We start from the raw sequence: 19,937 nt of genomic DNA, 5'->3' as shown, positions 1-19,937 counted from the left end.
TTTCCCTCCTTGCTTTCCTCTGGCCCATGTCTCCTAGAAAGGAGTCTGGACAGAGAGAAGGAAGGAGGCATTTTAGCAGAGAGTTCTTGTCTTGTGGTCCTCCCCTTCCAAAAGCGAAATGCCCCTGCTTTTCCTGGCTGACCACATCTCTGGTTCAGAAAGTTTCAAGCAAATGCAGGGACCTCAGGCACCCTTCTTTCTCTCTCCCCCACGGTTGTAAAGTTCTGAGAGGACGGGGCCCTTGCTGGCTGCTCTCTTCTATCCCCAACTCCCACATGGCACCTGACATATAGCTGGCCCTCATTCTCTAGCCAAATCAATGACCAGCTGAATCAACTTTTTCGGGATGTGGCACTCCCCTAATTTCATTATAGACGGAGATTCCATCTCCACTTGCAATTCTTATATCCCTTTGGCAGATTTAAAGGAAGGAAGCACAAACAAGCTTCTGCATCCCCATCTTTACTCCAAAGGCAATTTTTAACTTTAAGGAGAAAGGGCCTCATGGGCTTTTCCTTCTCAATGGCAGGGTCATCACAGGAGGCCAGATGCCCCAGGACTGGGGGATCGCAGAAATGGTCTTGAAGCTCTGCTGACAAACCCCTTTCTGGAAAGTGGGCAGGTGAGTGAGGTCAGCGGGGCCAAGAGAGCATGTGGAGGCAGCTTCCCTGCTCCCATCATCCATCTGTGTGTTCTCTGATGCTCCTTTACACCTGCATAGGATGCTAAGGTGCTCCCTGCCTTTGCCTAGTCATCCCCTCAAGGCCCCAGGGCTGCCTCATACAGTTGACCATGTTGTATACCACAAAACTCCAAGGGGACAGAGTTCATAAAGGTTTGGTGTGATGATGGCATCAATGGGCACTCTACCTGGTCCCCTCTGCATAGCTACCTGCAGCTATCCTCATGGGCCTCTCTGCTCTGAATGCATGTCTTCACAGGGACAGTGTGGTAGGCAGGGGATGGATCGGGCAGGACACAATAGGGTTTGGGCTTTACATTGAGGGCAGTGGGAGCCACAGAAGCCTTTAGGCAGGGGTATGATGTGCTCCCAAATGAATAAAGGCTCAAATAATAGCACAGATAACTAGAATCAGAGAGCCTGGGTTGATGACCCTGGACCTCCAAAGGCCTCAGTCCCAAGGGAAGAGAGCATGGCATTTCTTACCAGTTCCCCATTCATCCGGAGGGCATCTGCCAGTTCCAGTAAGATGGACACCCGCTCGCTGGGCTGTACAGAGGGCCCGTGGAACTTCTTGCCTCCTTCTGTCTTCCAAGTTGGTAATTTTATGATCATTTTCAGGGTCTTTATGGCTTCTGGATAGTTCCCAGACTTGTTGAGGGCCCTGGCCTTGATGTAGTGGTAGAGGGGGTGGTCTCGGACCTAGAGAAGCAGAGAGGAGCACAGGGCTCCAGCACGCTGCTGCTGCTGCGACTCACAGTACACAGCCTGGAGAAAGCTCCAGAAGCCCACTGAGCCTGCCCCGCCTTTGGCCAGCAGAAAGGTCTGCAGGCTGTAGGGAGTGCCTGGGGCTACCCTCCCAGGGCAAGTAGGGGGCTGCAGCTGGGTGGGCTGATGGGTGCTGAGCGGGCAGCTGGGCACAGAGGACCCCACCTGGAAGTTGTGGCTGACGCCTAGCTCTAAGCAGTGGGAACACATGGTGAAATTGCCCTGTGCCAGATAGATGTGGGACATGAGGAGGTGGGCATCCACGGAGGTAGGGTCCAGCTCCAAGCAGCGTTGCAGGGTGCTCTGGGCATTCTCTAACTCTCCTAGAAATGAGAAACAGACCTCTACATCCAGGGCACCCAGTGGACTCCCAGGGCCTAGGATGTAAAGGCAGAATGAAGTTTCTAAGTCCCGTTACCCGGAAATACCCAAGTTGGCCATTTGACCCGGGTCTGTCCTGTTTCACTTGGAGTTCTCATCTTTTTTTTTTTTTTTTTTTTTTTAAGATTTTATTGATTTATTTGACAGACAGAGATCACAAGGAGGCAGAGAGGCAGGCAGAGAGAGAGGAGGAAGCAGGCTCCCTGCTGAGCAGAGAGCCCGATGCAGGGCTTGATTCCAGGACCCTGGGATCATGACCTGAGCTGAAAGCAGAGGCTTTAACCCACTGAGCCACCCAGGCGCCCCTGGAGTTCTCATCTTAAAATCAGAACTACGGTTTGTGCTTTGACCCAGACAAAAGCCAGGAAACTCGAACCATGGTGTGATCCCCTCCTTTCTCTCTGCAGCCCTCAGGGAGACCACTAAGTCACATCACTGCTCTGTGTGGAAGCTCTGGGGAACACTTAAGTCTTGATTCCCACACCTCAGAGCAGAGTGAAACCTAACAATAATGGTAACTATAGCAGACTAAAAAAAGCATCTGCTCTATGGCCAACACCTGCAAAGCATCTTTAGAAAGGGGGTTTCATATTTGCCCAGCCCTGTGAGATTGGAAGTATTATCCATGTCTTTTAGCTGTAGGACTGGAACCCAGTGACGATTAAGTCACTCATCTTACAAGGAACCAAGTCAGCACTGAACTCCAGGGCAATTGGTTTCTGAGGCTGAGCTCTGATCTAGCACTAGGGGGTACGGGGTCTCCCTGCAGCCCCAGTGGGAAGCCCAATAGTGGGGTACACTAAGCTGGTAGGAGGGTCCTGCATTCCTCTGCATCTCTCAACAGCTCCTGCTCAGGGTCCATAACCTGGTGGGTGGGGAGCACCTGCATGTGGATCCCGACTCCCTGCTCCTTCTTTGTGTGCTGCAGAAGTGTGAAAGTGTCACTATGGCAACTGAAGCAGCTGGAGACCTGGCTTTGGCCCTAAACCTACTTGTTGGCAGCTGCCAGCATCCCTGGGGGCGTGCTCCTGCCCTTGCCTCATACCCAGGAGCCCCTGCAACTGTGGGTAAACCTGGAACCCAGAGAAACACTGGAAAGCCGGAGGAGGAAGGGGTGGGGAGGTCTCTGTGCAGCATGACCCCTGCACGGCAGTGCCGGAGGCCGATCCATGCCTTGGCATTTGGGATTCTTCGGAAGCCCCCAGCACACCAGAGATCAGCTTGTCTTCCAGGAAGATGGGGTTACAAGGCTGCCAGGGGAGAGTACCCAGAGAGGACAATAAGTCTCCCACGAAGGCTTCTCCCTTTTTCCCTCTTTCTCTCCAGGGCCTGGCCTTGAGATGGAAGATGCTGGAAGGATATTGCTCTGGCCACCCTGAGATTCTGAAAGCCCTAAGACTATGGGGTCTCACATCCCCATGAGGCCCTCAGGACCACCTTTAAAACACCTGCAATCCTGTCGCTGCCTCTCCTCCTCTGCTTTAGTTTTCCCCACGGCATTACTAGGTCCTAACAAACAAGGCAGTGTGCTTCCTTATTCTGTTTATTGTCGATTTCCCCTTACTAGAATGCAAATCTCGTGAGGGAATTTTTGCCTATTTGGAGGACTCCCAGAACCCAGCATGAGCGCGGCCCCAGTGTATAATGGAAGTTCAGGGATGATGACCTGGCCCAGAGCTCAGAAGCCACCAACAGCAGGCCGGGTGGGAGACACCCCTGCTGGCCAGGGAAATCAGGCTGGTTTCAGGGGACTGGAGGCCAGAGATGCCAGCAGGCCTGGTGAGGGTGTGTGTGTGTGTGTGTGTGTGTGTGTGTGGAGGGGGAACTCACCTGAGAGGTACTTGACCTGAGCCATCACATACAGGGCATCGATCAGCGCTGGCGCTGCTTTGATTACAGGAGTCAGGATCATGGCGACTTGTTTAAGGAGCGGAGACACAATCTGTCCTGGCGACCGGGGCTGGAGGAACACGGGGCCTAGCTATACAGTTGTCCCCATGCCAGACAGACACCTAAAGCTCTCAGACAGCACTATTTCAGTGAAGGAATTTTACCTCATTCCAGGTGTTTATTATGGCACTCTGTGCCATCGAGGACTAGAGCAAAAGCTCCAGAGAACGGGGACTTGGTTTTGCTTGCTATCATGTCCCCAGTACCTAACTTGGTATCTGGCACGTGGCTAGTGCACTTGATAAATATTTGTGGGACAACTCATGACATGGCACTGGGGGCGACACGATCCTTGCCCCCAGGGAATCCTGGCTAGCTGGGAAAACAGGCAAACGAGTAAAGCAGACAAACAAGTAAAGGCTAGTAGATTTCTTAGAAGACTGCTGGAGAAAAGGAGACTGGTTTTTCTCTAGGATAAAGGCAGGGGCACAGTCCAGTGCCCTGCCCCTCCATGGGTGGTCTGTGGACAATCACAGCACAGGCATCACCTGGGAGCTCTTTCCAGAGGCAGGCTCCCTCCTCCTACCCCCGCACCCATCAGAATCTACACTGGAACAACTCTCAAGTGGTTCACATGCTACATGTTCAAGTTTGTTCAGAGGAGAAGGGGTTCCCCAGCCACAAGAGCACAGCGCTGCCTGGTAGCCAGCCAGGTGATGTACCTGCCTCTCTCCAGACTGACGCTCCTGACCCCCACCATGAGGACAGAACTTCCACTAACCTGCTTGGGGCAGAAGAACAAGTACTCCTTGGCGAGGCAGACCAGGAAGAGGGGGTCCAGTCTTTCGAAGTACTCAGAGCCTAGGGGGAGGCCCTGCATGCTGGAGAAGTGCAGCTCTGCGACCTCCTTCAGGAGGGCAGTGACTTCCTGCTCTCCTGTGTGCTTGCGGGATGCCAGGAGGGCCTGGAGGAAAAGCAGCACCTGTGGGAGGCAGGTGCAGCTCTTGGCACCAATGCCAGCTGGGCAGTGGGTAGGCGAGGGTGAAGCAGGAGTCCAGGCCATGTGGGCTGCTGGATACCGGAAACTGAAGTGGGGGAGACCCAATGCTGGAGGAACCCATGCCCCTCAGAGGGCTCTGACCTCAGACTTCCCAAGGGACTGCTGCACCTCCTTCAGGAATTCCAGCTGGTGCTCTGCCTCTTCCAGGTGACCGTCCAGGATCTGGCACCAGATGATCCCTGGGCCGGGGATAGAATGAGCGTGAGCAGCCGGCACTGACATGGAGCCAGCAGGCCAGCAGGCCAAGGAGCACAGAGGCGACAGCTGAAGGAAGGGTGATGCATGCTCAGGATAGAGAAGTCAAAGCATGAGGCAATATGGAAAAACATCCCTAGTTTATATGCTAGCTTGAAGCAGATCTCTCCCCACAGGTAACCGCCCTTAACAATTTACAGTATAGTCCTTGGACCATCTTTCTAAGCATGCATTTGTTAGCAATGTGTTCGCGTCTACATGATACACGTCCGTGTATAAACACCCACCCCGTTCTCCCTAATGGCAACATAACATGCCACTGTGGATTCCATACAGCATTTGACTGTGGTCCCATTGAAGGACACCTCATCTCGTATTTAGTTTGCTTTTGACGCTTAAATGTTGCAGGGTCTCGGTAAACGTATTCCCATGTTCTAATTCCTGAAGTTGAGCTGATGGGTCAAAGGGCATGTATATCTAAAATGTTAACAGTAAGGCCAATTTGTCCTCCAGAGATATTTCAATTAATATTACAGCCAAGAACTTGAAAGTGGCTTTTCTGCACAACCTCGCAGATATGCTTTATTTTTTGCCAGTCTAAAGAGTGAACAGTAATTCATTTGAATTCACTTTTTTTTTTAATTGCCAGGGAAAATGAATATATATATATATATATATATATATATATATATTTTTTTTTTTTTTTTGTATATTGAATGGCCTTTTTCTTTTCTACTATGAATCTCCTACTACTACTACTACATAGTAGCTTTAGCCTGTTTTTCTTTTAGGGTTGTTTTCTTTTTATATATTAAGATGATTAATCCTTTGTAGCCAACATTTTCCATTAGTTTGCCATTTACCTCTTCAGTGTCTTTTGCCATCCATTACATTGAAACTTTTACATATTTTCCCTTCCAGCCTCTGAGTTTCCCCCAGGGAAGACAAGTCCAACTGAATTTTTAGGTTTAAATATCTAATTTATCTGTAGCTTATTTTTTAACTAATCTCTACACCCCCTCCCTGCAACGTGGGGCTCAAACTCACAACCTCAAGATCCAGAGTCATGTGTTCTACCAACTGAGCCAATAAACTGGAGTTAATTTTTGAGTATGGTGTGAGATAGGAACTTCCTTTTACTTTTTTCATGCTGGATAGCCAGATGTTCAGCCATGGTTTATTGAAACCTACCACTGTGTTGGTTTGAAATGTCACCTTATTCTCAAGACCTGTTTCTGTGCCATTTATCTGCCTCTTTATTCCAGCATTGGCCCCAAGCTGACTTAAGTACTATTGTGTTTTAGATTTGGGACACCAAATCCATCTATTCTTACTATTCCTCTTTTATAGGTACTTTCTGGTCATCTCAGTGTATTTATTCCTGATTGTCCTCCTAATTATACCATCTTGTTTTTCACTAGTATCCATCCCACCATTTGGCTCATCTATGGAATTTTGTACTTTGCAATCATATTTTTAATTTTCGGTAGCTTTTTTGTTCCCTGTACCCTTTTTCACAGTAGCCTGTTCTTTATGTACTGACTGTATGTAAAGCCTCTGCAAACACGAGAGGTGTTTTAGTGGGGGAGGGGGACGTCTTTTTCTATAACTGGCTTTAACTTTGCTCCTCAGAGGGCTGTGGCTTTCCATGTCCCACCTGGCCCCTCTTTCAAAGCGTTAGCAGATTTACAAATGGACTAGACTGATGAGTATTAGCAGCTAAGGTACATTTCCCAAATTGTTAAGGTCACTGATTTTCCAAAACAGGTCAGATGAGAGGGTGACTCCAGCACACACCTGACAGGACTGGCCCAGGCTGGTGTGTGGGATGGCCATTCAGGCCGGTGGACTTCCCTCCCGGCTGACTGGCTGGGGGTCTCCCCTGAAAGAGGAAGTGGGGAAGGACTGAGCCAAGTGGGGGGATGTCAGGGGATGTGGCCTTTGTGTGGAGCAGCAAGTCTTTTTGTCCTTTATGTCTCTGATGGTGGTGGGAAGCATCAGGGGCTCCCACCTGCTACCTCCTGCCCTTCCCCACCCCCACCCCCCCTTAAGGGTCTCCTCGATTGCATTCTCCAGTTACTACCAATCCTCCAGTAAGTTATCTCATTATCTCACTGACTGTCCCACTGCCCCACGGCCTATTTTGCTCTCAGCCTCCAATGACTCTGAGCTTGATTTGCTTTTTTGTTTTTGTTTTTGTTTAATTTCTGTATTTCCTGGACCTCTCTGGGGGAAAAAATGGGTCTACTTATTTCTTAAGGTGGCCCATCTCCGCCTCTGTTGGAGTATGGGTTTATCTGTTTATATGTCACAGAAAGGTGCCCCTGTCATACAATGTACCCCCAAACTCACACACCCTCTAGAAAGAATGCTTCCCAGCATTTCTCCTCTGGATTCATGGATGCTACCCTGCTCCTTGCCTTCTGTGCCCCCATGCCCCCACCCTGCCCAGCCTGCAGAAACCTGTTAAGGCAGCCACACTGCTCCCATCCAGTTTCAAGGCCTCCGAGTACCACCGAGACGCTTCCCTCACTTGGTCATGCAGGATGAAGAGGTAGCCCAGCTCTGTGGCCACCTGGGCATAGGAGGGTGTGGCCACGAATGCACGCTCCATGAAGGGGCACACCAGTCGGAGAATCGCCTGGTGTTTCCCACACTGTGAGGAATGGACACATGGGATTAGGGAAACCAGTCAGTGCAGCCTGTCTGAACAAGGCCACATCAGAGACGGGCACATCTCAGCTGTTCAGGAGAGCCCAAAGGCTGCACGCAACCCACAGTTGGGTCTGTGCAGTTGTCCAGCTTACAAAGAACCTCACCCTGGCCACATCTGTGGAACTTGCCTCCAGGCACAGGGCCCTCCAAAGGGCCCATCTCCTGTCTCACCACAGTAATTGGTCCAAGTCACCAAGAAGTTTTTCAAAAATTGAAGCTGGGTGACAGAAGCTCTTGTATCCCATCGATATGGGAAGTTGCCCAGAAGGCTGTGAGCAGCCATGTTCCCTGCCAGATGTGCAGAATGAGCAGAGAGCATCAGACACAGATCTGTGTCTCTGTGGGAAAGATGGTGTCCCCGTGGCACTTGACCCCATGGTTCTGGTTCCCAAGGCCCCGGAGCTACCTCAGGTTTTGCAACGATTCCTTCTAGTTAATCTTGCTTTGGGCTGAAGGGTCTGACAGAGGCAAATTGTTTGGCAATCTGGTCTTTTTGCACCTGGTCTGGTCAGAGAGGTACAGGCAGGCCTGCCTTTCCAGGACACTTTCATAGAGAGAATATGGCAGTCGGGTATCCCGGGACCCCGAGCCACGGCTGGGTATGGCTCTGCTATGTAACAGCCATAATACTTCCCTCTTCCCCCAAATAAGGGACCTCCTACTCTAAAAGCACTTCCAGATGCCATCGCGCTCATCTTTACAGTGTCTCTGAGCAGCATCTGGGCCCAGATACAGAGCCTACATGATCCAGCTATTGGCCAGAGGCAGTTAGGGGCCACTGGGCATGGGCCATCAACCTGAGAGGCCAAGTTTGAGCCAGAGAGGGGAGGACAGGGTACCCAGGCAGCTTCCAGGGGACCACAGCACTCCCCTTAGGAACACAGCAAGAAGCATGATTCAAAAACCTGGAAAGACCCTTCTTACCAGCCTGCTAATCACAAGAATTTTTTTAAGATGGAGGCTTGGATTTTGAGGCTCCCTTGTTTCCAGTGCCTTAATCAGATTTCTAACATGGTTGGTAGCCTGTGGGAGACAAAACAGACAAGGTCAAAGGTAAAGTAGAAAATGGGAGTTGGGCAGATGTTTCAACCCTGCTGCACGTTAGCATCCCTTGGGAGAAGTTCCCACACCCAGGAGCTAGCCCCAAAGATTTGGATTCATCTGGGCTGGGGTAAGCCCGGTATTATTTTAAAACAGGTAGGTGGATCTTTCGGGAGCCTTGCTCAGCCAAGAGCTGGCACCACCCCTTTGTTCATGGATCTGTGAAGAGAAGTTGCCCTTTCAGATCCCCCCAGCCAGAGCCGGAGCCAGCTGTCATGGTGTCCACAAGGGCAGCCCCCCAGGCTGGCAGCGCACTGGCCAGCTGGGCTGGCTCTAAGAGCAGATGGTTGTGGCAGGTCCCTGGCCCTGAGCCTGTACTCCATGTTGACGGGAGTCACCACACTGTGCCACTCCATCACTCCAATGAATCCTCCCCACGACCCTGTAAGTCACTAGAACTCTCTGGACTTTCCAGTCTAGCTGACAAAGGGTCAGAAAAGTTAGGGAATTTGCCAGAGGTCACTCAGCCAACTGGGTGACTGACTCCAAAGCCTGTGTTCTTTCCAGTGGATGCCTCTGTCCTTTCCCTACCCAGGAGTGGGGAGTTTTGCAAAGAAGTGCCAGAAGGGAAACCCAGGATGGGGCTGGACTACTCTGCTCAGTAGATATAAGCAAGGTTAGCCTGGGTAGAGGGGTAAATCCCAGGGGCTGAGGTGGGGGGTCAAGGATGGGCATTAATGCTAACTCCGCCCCTGGGATTAACCCTCAGGCCAGGCCCCAGGAAGACTTCCCAGTGCTCTGGGGATGCACAGAGCTGAGGACAGGCCCCATTCTCCTGTTCCTACCCAGAGATGGCACTGGGGCCCTTGTGGAGGGTTCCTCCCAAATATGGAGTGTACCCTCTTTCTCACCCCGCCCCACAAAACCCATAGACTCAGAGCTGTGCAGAAGGAACCAGAAGCTTCCTCTTCCCATAATGAAACCCTTACAGACTCCTGATTTGCCACCCTTTACCGAGGCAACACAATTATTCAAAAAGGCAATGTTATGACTGGAAACACAAACTCTTCTTGAAAATAAAACCCTGTCTGGGCATTGAGGTTTTCATGAAGAATTCCAGATGTGTCTGACTGTGCTCGAAGACTGTTCTGGCTTTCTTTGGAAAAACTATAGGGCTTAGGAGCAAATCTGGGGCTAGGATCTACCTGGCAGTTCTAGTCCACTCCTTAAAAAAATGGCATTTCTCCAAATCAGGCACTGTTCCAAGTTCTCCCACATGACATTCCACTGAGTCCTTCTAACAGCCTCACAAAGTGGTTGGAATTATCTCCAGTTTACAAATGAGGAGCCTGGGGCTTCTCCAGGTGAACCTGCCCAGGCTCAGGGCAGAACCAGAGCCAAGCTCACTGCCTACCCAAAGAGCAAACCAGAGCAGACCCCCTGGGAGAAGGGAGGGAGCGAAGATCCAGGGAGCACGCTCCAAGGTGCTGGGGATGGGGGTTGTCAAAATGCTTTCCCCCAGGCTGTGTTTGTCCCAAGGCCCAACTCCTAAGTCTTGAAAGAACTTACTGTGGTCATGTTTCCTTCTCTTGCAAGCTCATGCATGGCTAGGATTTGGCAGGCATCGATATTATACTCATCATTTTCTAAAATTCTGAAATAGGAAGAGGAGCCACATGAATCGGGAGTATTCATAGGTCAGGCTAGCACCGTGTGGCCGCCACTCAGGATTGTCTGAAAATATCCAGTCTTCCTTTCTCCTTTTTTTAAAAAACTTTTTAAAGATTTTATTTATTGGGGCACCTGGGTGGCTCAGTGGGCTAAGCCGCTGCCTTCGGCTTGGGTCATGATCTCAGGGTCCCGGGATAGAGTCCTGTGTTGGGCTCTCTGCTCAGCAGGGAGCCTGCTTCCCTATCTCTCTCTCTCTGCCTGCCTCTCCATCTACTTGTAATTTCTCTCTGTCAAATAAATAAAATCTTTTTTTTAAAAGATTTTATTTATTAATTTGACAGAGAGATCACAAGTAGGCAGAGAGAATGGTGGAGGGTGGGGGCGGGCGGGGGCAGGAAGCAGGCTCCCCGCTGAGCAGAGAGCCTGATGTGGGGCTGGATCCCAGGATCTTGGGATCATGACCTGAGCTGCAGGCAGAGGCTTTAACCCACCGAGCCACGCAGGCACCCCCTTTTCTCCTTTTAATAATGGAACTCCCTAGTCTGGCTGGGCTCCCAGCTACCCAGAATAAAGACTACATCTCCCAGCTTCCCATGCAGTTCAGTGGTGGCCCTGTGATTAAGTTCTGGCCAATAGTGTGTGAGCACAAGTACCCCAGGTGACATCCTGCTGTATTCTTACAGCTCACCTTCTCTTTCTTCTCTTTCCACATCCTCTTCTCTTAGCCACATCCTAGGAATGGTAAAACAGTAAGACAGAAGGGGACTGGGACCCTACAGAGTTAAGCTGCTGTCCAGTCCCAGACAACCACCCAGACTTTTACCTGAGAGAGGAATAACTTCTCATGTCATTTAAGTCATGTATCTGGGGTAATTTGTGACAGAAGCCTATTCATATTCCAACTCTCACATACATGATCATGGTACTGTGGTCCTAGGGTCCCAGAGTGGTGGAGAGGTGGTTGGGGGGTTGTCTGCAGCTGTATGATGAAAAGGACGCTTGTTTTCCATCATGTGTCACTGTGAAGACACAGTTTCTGGTCATATATACTATGGGATGTTCAATATTTTGTTTCTTTATAGGAAACTTCCCATTTTTCATCCTGGTCAGGAATGGCCTTCTGCTTCCTAGAAGATTACTCTGATTCCAACAGGATTGATTAGGCCTTGTGCTTCCTAGAGGATTACTCTGATTCTAACAGGATTGATTAGGCAGTCAGCTTTCAAACGGTTCTAACCCTTTATAGTGATTCTGAAGGTACTAGGAACCAAATACATTTGGGGAAAAAACCCAAACTTTTAAATAACTTGTGAACTAAGGAGGAATCAGAATGGATATTAGAAAATTCTTAGAGCCAAAGGATACTGAATTTATCAAATCCAAATGTGTATATACTGCTAAAATGGTACCTTGAGGGACATCCACAGACTTAAACACTCATATTCTCCCAACTTGAAAAAAAAAACTTATATCCTAAAAGAAAATTGAGAATGGATGAGCCAGGCATCTGATTCAAGAGTTAGAAAACCAGAGCAGAACAGGCCCATAAATCATAAAGAGCAGACATTAACAGAGTAGAAACAGAGATGTGATAGACACCACCAACAAAACTCAAACTGGGTCTTTAAAAAGATGAATAAAAGAAACAAATTAATGTAGATGAAGAAAAATAAGAGGGAAGGGAAAAATAAATAATGTTAGGGATAGAAAGAGAAACACATTTAGAGGGGGCAAAGATTTAAAACACAATGGTTTGAGGCCCCTGGGTGGCTCAGTTGGTTGGGCGTCTGCCATTGGCTCAGATCATGATCCCAGAGTCCTGGGACCAAGCCCTGAATTGGATTCCTTGCTCAGGGGGGGCCTGCTTCTCCCTCTCCCTCTGCCTGATGCTCCCCCTGCTTGTGCTCTCTCTCTCTCTCTCTTTCTCCTTGTGTCAAATAAATAAATAAAATCTTTTAAAAAACAAGAAAAAAAAAAAACCCACAATGGTGGCTCAGTCAGTAGAGAATGCAACTGCTGATCTCGGGATTATGACTTCAAGCCCCACGTAGAGGGGAATAGAGGTTGCTTAAATAAGTAAGTAAATAAGTAAGCTTTAAAAAACATTTAAAAACTTTTTTTTAAAAAATACAAAACAATGGGGGAGTTCTATGAACACCACAGCTGGGGAAACCTCCAGGAGGGAAGGAGTTGGGTATGGGACTCAGCCCATTGGCACTAAACACTGTTCCCTGTGGGCAGGGCAGCAAGGCCTTGGCCAAGGGAGACTGCACACACCATGGTTGTGGCCTTCAGCCAGGTGCTCCCAGGATTCTGCTGGCTGAAGGCCAGGCCTTCAAAGCAAGCTCTTGACCCAACTCCTGCCAAGGACACTGGCCAGGTGTCAACTGTGGGATAGAGAAGCCGAGGCCCACACAGGCACTGCATGAGGGGGCCCCTGTGGGCTTAGCAGGCCCAAATCATGTTCATTTGCTACCAGGTACCTCTCTCTCGGATGCAAATTCCAGGGATGATCATCAGAGGAGTTACCATCCCTCCATGGGAAAGGAAGAGGTCCACTTGTGTTTTGTTTTGGTTTTGAACTATGCTATGGTTTGGTTTTGGTTTTGGTTTTTGGTTTTGGTTTTGAACTATGAACTATGGTACTACAATTTAGTAACAAATCAGAGTGATGCCCTATGGTCACTCAAAGTCTGTTAACTCTTTTAAGGAAGAAAATTAGTAGCATACATTTTAGAATTACTTAATAAAAGTAGTTCAAGTCTTAGAGTTTAGAGACAAGCTTCAATTATCTAGAAAATTCCATCCTCAGAAAACCTTCCATCAAACATCCCTCCCCCGAAGTGGTCTTTATTTCTATCGACAATGACAGTACTCTAAGGTCATCCCAACTTGGTGTCTGGCTTCCCAAAGCCGCAGGAACTCCCCAGCTCTTACTGTCTGGCTGATGGACCCAGCCTCAGCTGAAAGGTCTCCCAGTCACCAATGATCTTGCCCCTGAAGTTTTTTTTTTACAGTATATCATATCGATAGTTTAAAACAATTAAATAATGCAACAGTCCCTTTATAGCCCCCTACCCACCATTCTTTAGAGGCAACTGTTTGTCGCCCTGTAGCCTTGGTTGCTTTGGGTTCCTTAGGTCATTCCCTCCACCTGTCTCCTATAAACAATGTGCTTTTTTTTTTTTTTTTAAGATTTTATTTATTTATTTGACAGAGATCACAAGTAGGCAGAGAGGCAGGCAGAGAGAGAGGGGAAAGCAGGCTCCCCGCTAAGCAGACAGCCCGATGCGGGGCTCGATCCCAGGACCCTGAGATCATGACCCGAGCCGAAGGCAAAGGTTTTAACCCACTGAGCCACTCAGGCGCCCCAACAATATGCTTTTATCTCTAGATATGCCCATTTCTTTATCCATCAGAGGCCACAGCCTCCCTGTGGCCCCCCCCATATGATCACATTACTCACTATTCATACCTCCTCTCTTGACAGTATTTACTTTTATGTCTTGTTCCATCAAATACACAATGTCTCCCATCTCCCCAGTTTGTAAGATGGGAACATATCAGTACCCTCAGCTTGCCAAAAAAAAAAAAAAAAAGGAAAGCATCGGTACATGGGTGTGGTGGTATCAGCTGACAACCGCTGCTCACCTGTGTCCCATTTCGACTGTCTGCTCCCAGTCCTGTCGAGCCAAGAACAGCCGCATTTTTAGGACCAGGGCAGGCAGGAAGCTCCCCGAGGTGACAGTGATCTGGTTCACCACCTCCAGTGCCCCCGAGTAGTTCTGCTGCAACATGAAGTAGGTCGCCTGTTGGAAGCCCAGGAGAAAAGCCTCCATCAGTGCCCGCAGAGGGAGGTTGGAGGTGTCTGGGTCTCTATCAGAACAGGAGCAGAACCTGACACAGGGCATGCAAGTCCCCTCAGCTGGGCCAAGGAATCCTTCCAAGGCCTCGGGGATAAGGTGTGGGGGAAGGAGTCATCCCTCAGAGTCACAGATCAAAGTCCACAGCAGGCTTGGGTTCCTCTACAGGCAAGGCAAGGGCTCTTGGGGAGATGGGGGAGGCCTAGCAAGTGTGGGAGATGGCAAGGCCATGTGCAGGCTGCCCTTGGTGGGAGACCTGAGGGTGCTGGGCTCACTCATTTGCCATTCACTTTCTTGAAGCTTATTGCTGAAAACTGCTCACTCAGGCCCAGGGTCAGTTCCGGCTTGCAGGCAAAACCCTTCTTAGGGGGGCTGCGGCAGCTTTTCTCTGCTGAGGCCTACTGGGCTGGGGTTCTGACCTCTGCAGGCCAGTGCCAGCCCCCAGGTTCTCCTGAGTGAGTCATGCCCCAGGTGTTTGAAGGGCAGAGAGCAATGCTCCCAAAGGACTTGAAACTGGACTCTGACAGGGACAGCTTACATTAGACCTTCAGCAACCTCCCCTCAAGAGAGTTATTAAGAACAAGAGGAAGATTGTTCTAGATAGATTTATGCATACATGTGCTCACTGAGGCACTCAGTTTATAAGTGTAAACTGGAAATAATCTGGGTTGGCAAATTTTATGAGGGCCATACAATAGGGGATTGGCTTGAAGGAGCTGTTCAAAATGACAGTGGCTTATGACAAAATCTTACATGAAGAAAAGGAACCCGAGTGATAAGATGCCTTATGATTACAATTAAATTAAATAACAACACTATCTCCCACCTCGGGGAGGGTGCTCTGTGGGAGCACCTTCAGGACCAGAAGAACTGGAGGCTGATAGCTCTCTGGGAGGCCTACCCCCTGGGTCACCCATGGCTACAGGCAGCAGCCTTGTGCCAGGTCACACCTGTCCGCAGGGGCAGCCCCCACCTGGCACGTGGCCAGGGAGGAGGTCACGGATAGGCCACCCCAGCTCTAGAACCCCAAGTTGGCTGAGGCCTTTGCTAGGGCTGTGTCACAGCCCAATTTCTCCTGCCACCCAGTCCTGCTTCTGTCCCTTTTCCCACAGGTGTTGGTCGCGAGGGTGCTCCGGATAATACTGCTGTACAAGGCTCTCCCTGGCTTCCACTTCCCAGAAAGCCCTTCTAAGGCACCCTCTGAATCACATGCTAGTAAAAAAGACTGGAAGACACCAAGGTCCTAAATGTCCACGTGAGCTGTTTGGAGGGGGAGTTGTGAAGGAGGTCATCTTTTGACTTTTTTAGCCTTCTGTTTTTTTAATGAGTACATATTCATTTTCTAAGAAGATACATACTAAGAGAAGAGAATCAGAGGGCTAGCTTTTCCTTCATGGATTGATTCGGGGGGTCACATAAGAAAAAAGGAACTTAATTTAAATTGAGATCAGAAAACACAAAACAGGTGCCTGAGTGGCTCAGTTAGTTAAGCATCTGCCTTCAGCTTGGGTCATGATCCCAGGGTCCTGGGGCTGAGCCCCGCATCAGGCTTCCTGCTTGGCGGGGAGCCTCCTTCTCCCTCTCCCTCTGCCTGCTATTCCCCCTGCTTGTGCTCATTCTCTCTCTCTGTCAAATAAATAAATAAAATCTTAAAAAAAAAAAGAAAACACAAAACACTTACCTCCCTTCTCTTATGGCACACTGAACTTTATAGGTCAGAAGAGAAAGCGTGACAGAAAGAAGCAGAGAAAAAAGGACGGACCCAGAGCAGACTCCATGCAGAATGAGACAGGGACCCAGACTGAGCAGGCAGGATTGTGAGAACCAAGTGGGCTCTGGGCTGTTGTGTGACCCTGATCCTCTCTGGGGCCCTGCTCCTCATGGGCCAGGTAAAGGCCGGGAGACAGAGGCTCCCTGGCTCCAGGGGCCCAGGCAGAGATCCTTTTCCTCCCTCCACTGCCTACCTTTCCCATCAGCCCCAGCACATCTTTGCTGTCCTGCATTCCTTGTTCCAGGTACTTGATGGATTTCTTCAGGGTATGGGGCTTGTCTGAGGTGAGGTCCACCCAGCCTCGGAGCACATAGCCCTGGGATCAGAACAAGACAGAAGATGAAGTTCTTGGTCCTGCACAGCCTCTCAGAACCCAGCCAGCTCTCCAGCCTCATGCCCCACCCCCCGCCCATCACTCTGTACCCCGAGACCCGGCAAGTGCCTACCCTGCAAGTAGGCACACCGACTTGCAGACCCCAGTGCAGCCCTACTCCCTCCCACTGCTGGGACTTCACTTCGCTGTCCCTGCAGCGCTCCCAACCAAACCTCTTCACCTGATTAACCACCACAAGTCTCTCAAACTCAGCCTAGGAGGACCCTCCTGTCAGAGGCCTTCTATGACCTTCCAGGCTGAGGGTGGGCCTTCTCCGGGACCCCCACAGCTCTGCTGCCCCTACTGACATGCTCTCACCTGTCTTGTCATTGCCTGTTTACTCTACACTGGGGTCAGGAGGCCACCGCGGGCCACTGGGCATGGCCTCTCCTCCTCTCTCCACGCCTTAGCCCAGCACAGCACCTGGTCTGTGTAGGAGATGAGAATGTCTTCTTGGAGGGTGAGTAGGGGCCATTCTGAGCTCAAGGGTTCTGCTCCAGTCTTCACCCAGCCTCTGCTGGCAGATGGGTGGCCAGGCCTGGCAGGTGAGGTCGGGGGTCTCTTGGACATTGCCCTGAAGCGTTACACCCAAAACCAGTGTTTCTCAACTCCTTTCCCATGGCTCCCCTCCTAAGGACACCATTCAGCTATTTTCCCTTAATCATTTCCTCTCCCTCCAAGATATTTTAAACTCACAGATATACTATCTGTCTATGCAGGATGTAAATCTGTGTTTTGTACATAAACAGCAAGACTTTTTTCACCCCCTCCTCGGGGAACCAATTTTCACCCCCTTGGGGGGGTGAGGTCACTCCCTGCTGAGGTGGCAGCTAGACTGAGCCGGGACTGAGGCTTCAAACTCTAGCAACAGTACCAATCCACCACGTGTGAGACTCTCCTGGGTGGGCCACCACTGATACCCAGCAGACCATGGCAAGGAGGGAAGGTTGATGCCTGTCGTAACCAGCTCATCTGGCTATCCCAAAGAACCTGGAAATCTGGGCTTTTTGGTCAAAATCTTTTGATTTCAAAATGTTGGCAACAAATTCAAGACTTAAAAAATAGAAAGTCCAGGCCCCGGAACGACTGTCTGCAGATTAGACTCTGGACACATGCCAGCACGTACTCAGCTAAAGCCCGAGACAGTGTGGGTGGGGGGTCCTATGAGACCTGGGCTCTTGTTGGGGCCCCAATGCAGCCCTCTCCAGCCCCAGGGTGCTCCGTAGGAGCAACGGCCACTCCACTGGGATATGTTGGGATGCTGCTTTCTGCAGGTGCTGTCCCCTGTGGCAGGTACCTCTCTGGAGCTGCTGGAGAGCTTCAGGGTGCGGTCGACGTACTCCCTGGCCTTGTCGTGGCGCCCCATGAGCCAGAGGAAGAGGCCGGCGTAGTACATGGCCCTTGCGCTGGCTGTCTTGCGGATTTCCTTCAGGCTGCTCTCCAGCTCCTGAATGGCTTCTCGGTCTGTGAATCCAAGAGGAGGAAGGGGGCGAGTCAGAGGGAGGAGGGCTGCCCGGTCCTACAGGAGGCCCTGAGGGCCTTGGGGCCTGGAAACTGCAGCAGCCGCCCACGCCAGTACTTGGGTTTGCAGTCTGAGCTTTCTCTTGTCTCCCCTGTGCCCAGCAGTTGGCAGAGCAGACAGACCAAACTGAATCCCGTACCTCAGGCCCACGATTCATCCTGAGGGGAAACAGTTGTTGGCAGCGTCTTGGAATCTTTCCCTGACTCTAGAGAGGGGGACATTAAGGGTGGAATCATTTAATTATTTAATTTTAATGTTTGTTTATTTATTTATTTATTTTTAAAAGATTTTATTTATTTGACACAGAGAGATCACAAGTAGGCAGAGAGGCAGGCAGAGAGAGAGGAGGAAGCAGGCTCCCTGCTGAGCAGAGAGCCTAATGCAGGGCTCAATCCCAGGACCCTGGGATCATGACCTGAGCAGAAGGCAGAGGCTTTAACCGTTGAGCCACCCAGGTGCCCCTATTGTTACTTTTTAAAAGATTTTATTTACTTATTTGACAGACAGAGAGAACACAAGCTGGGGGAGCAGGAGAGGGAGAGGGAGAAGCAGGTTTCCCACCGAGCAGGGAGCCCAATGCAGGGCTGGATCCTAGGACCCTAGAACTATGACCCGAGCCGAAGGCAGACACTGAAGGACTGAGCCATTCAGGCACCCCATGGGTGGAATTATTTATATTGACTTGATTTGTCTCCACAAGGTCTGGGGCAAGGAAAGCAGGGTGTCTTCCCAACTCCTGGGCTCTGAAAGGAGGACCCGTCCAACTGTCATGCTCTTTGCCTGCAGCTCCCACTGAGCAGGACATGGGCAGGGGCTCTTCCTTGAGGCCTCCAAGGGGAGGGAACAGAAGCCACTCCTCACTGGCCAGTAGCATGTGCTGCCACTGGTGCACCGACCTCCCGTGGCAGGCCCTTGGGCGGCTATAGCTCTGGAGTGGGGCGGCCTTCCCCACCGGGGCCAGGCCTTGCCGGGCATGGCTGCACTCACCAATGGTTTCGCAGCACTTGTGAGCATAAATGAGGGCCATGATGGAGCACAAGGACACGTCTGGATGATTCCGGATGCTCTCCAGGTTGCTAATGGCATCCTGGATGTGCTCTGCAAAGGAAAGCTCATGTGATTATGTCCCCAGAGGGCAGGAGGCTCTGTGGCAGACACATGGGAGCCCTTGTTAGAGCTGACTCAAGGCTTAGCACCACCTGGCTTCACCCAGAATCATAAGGCCAACAGGTCCAAACATCCCCAGTGGCCCCTGAAGGGGCTGCTGACACCAGGGTCCAGGCTGCCTGGGGCTGGAGGATGCACCTGTGAGTACTTGCAGGGGCACCTGTGAGGCCAAGATTTGGGGCGGGGTGGTCAGTTCTGAAGAAGGATCTCAGGGCAGAGCCACAGATTCCACTTATCCCTCCGTGTCCACTGAGGTTGGCTGTAGGCAGCTCGGCCAGCCCCTGGCCTCAGTGAGTCAGCACCTGCTTGAGGATCGCTCCTCCCCCTGCTCCGGCACCATACTTGCCTTTACCCAAACCTCCCACTTCCTCCTTTTCTTGCACTACCAGCTTCCAGGTTCCAAGTCCATAATTTATCCAATAAGCATGCAGTCATGTCTACCCACCCACTCGTTTTCCAGATAGGGAAACCGAGGGGCAGAGCAAGGGTGGTGAGCTCTCTGATGTTTCAAAAGTCAACTAGATATGTATTACACAGCCACACGTGGATTAACCTGGGAACCTAGCCACTGAGTGAGTATAAGACTCTTCCCATGGCCACATGGCTGGGGTGTAAGGAGGCATTCCAGGTGGAGCCAGAGTGTCAGGGCTGGGCTAGTGCCGTAGGTCAGGAGGCCAACGCTGGCAAATCCTTACCTTCCCTGAGGATCCCATAGATTTTAAAGAACTGTAGGACGGGGTCATTGCTGAATTTTTCCAGGCCCGAGGCTGCGGCTTGCTGCACATGACGGAAATACTGCTCCTGGCTATAGTAAATGATCCCAGCCTGTGAAAGGAAG

The 19,937-nt window shown here is 50.6% G+C and overlaps 1 protein-coding gene across 7 annotated transcripts in view; it reads right to left on the bottom strand.

Moving 5' to 3' along the window:
• Positions 1-19,937, bottom strand: part of TTC21A (tetratricopeptide repeat domain 21A) — a 36,373-nt gene that overhangs the window by 15,071 nt on the left and 1,365 nt on the right. For all 7 annotated transcript variants that reach the window (XR_014315743.1, XM_082746054.1, XM_082746052.1 and 4 more), the window contains exons 2-14: positions 19,795-19,924; positions 18,920-19,030; positions 17,708-17,874; positions 16,231-16,353; positions 14,055-14,212; positions 10,302-10,386; positions 8,616-8,714; positions 7,440-7,632; positions 4,863-4,960; positions 4,503-4,703; positions 3,662-3,791; positions 1,616-1,773; positions 1,169-1,384 (exon numbers count right to left, since the gene is read on the bottom strand). Coding sequence is in view for 6 of the 7 variants with exons in the window: in XM_082746054.1 (XP_082602180.1) it covers positions 1,169-1,384; positions 1,616-1,773; positions 3,662-3,791; positions 4,503-4,703; positions 4,863-4,960; positions 7,440-7,632; positions 8,616-8,714; positions 10,302-10,386; positions 14,055-14,212; positions 16,231-16,353; positions 17,708-17,874; positions 18,920-19,030; positions 19,795-19,924 (1,869 nt within the window). In the remaining variant the exon portion in view is untranslated. The remainder of the gene's footprint in view (positions 1-1,168; positions 1,385-1,615; positions 1,774-3,661; positions 3,792-4,502; positions 4,704-4,862; positions 4,961-7,439; positions 7,633-8,615; positions 8,715-10,301; positions 10,387-14,054; positions 14,213-16,230; positions 16,354-17,707; positions 17,875-18,919; positions 19,031-19,794; positions 19,925-19,937) is intronic.

Source organism: Mustela nivalis (genome assembly GCF_964662115.1).
Source record: "Mustela nivalis genome assembly, chromosome: 1".
Classification (NCBI taxonomy): domain Eukaryota; kingdom Metazoa; phylum Chordata; class Mammalia; order Carnivora; family Mustelidae; genus Mustela; species Mustela nivalis.
The sequence above is the reverse complement of the archived record's forward strand: the minus strand, read 5'-3'. Positions and strand labels throughout refer to the sequence as shown.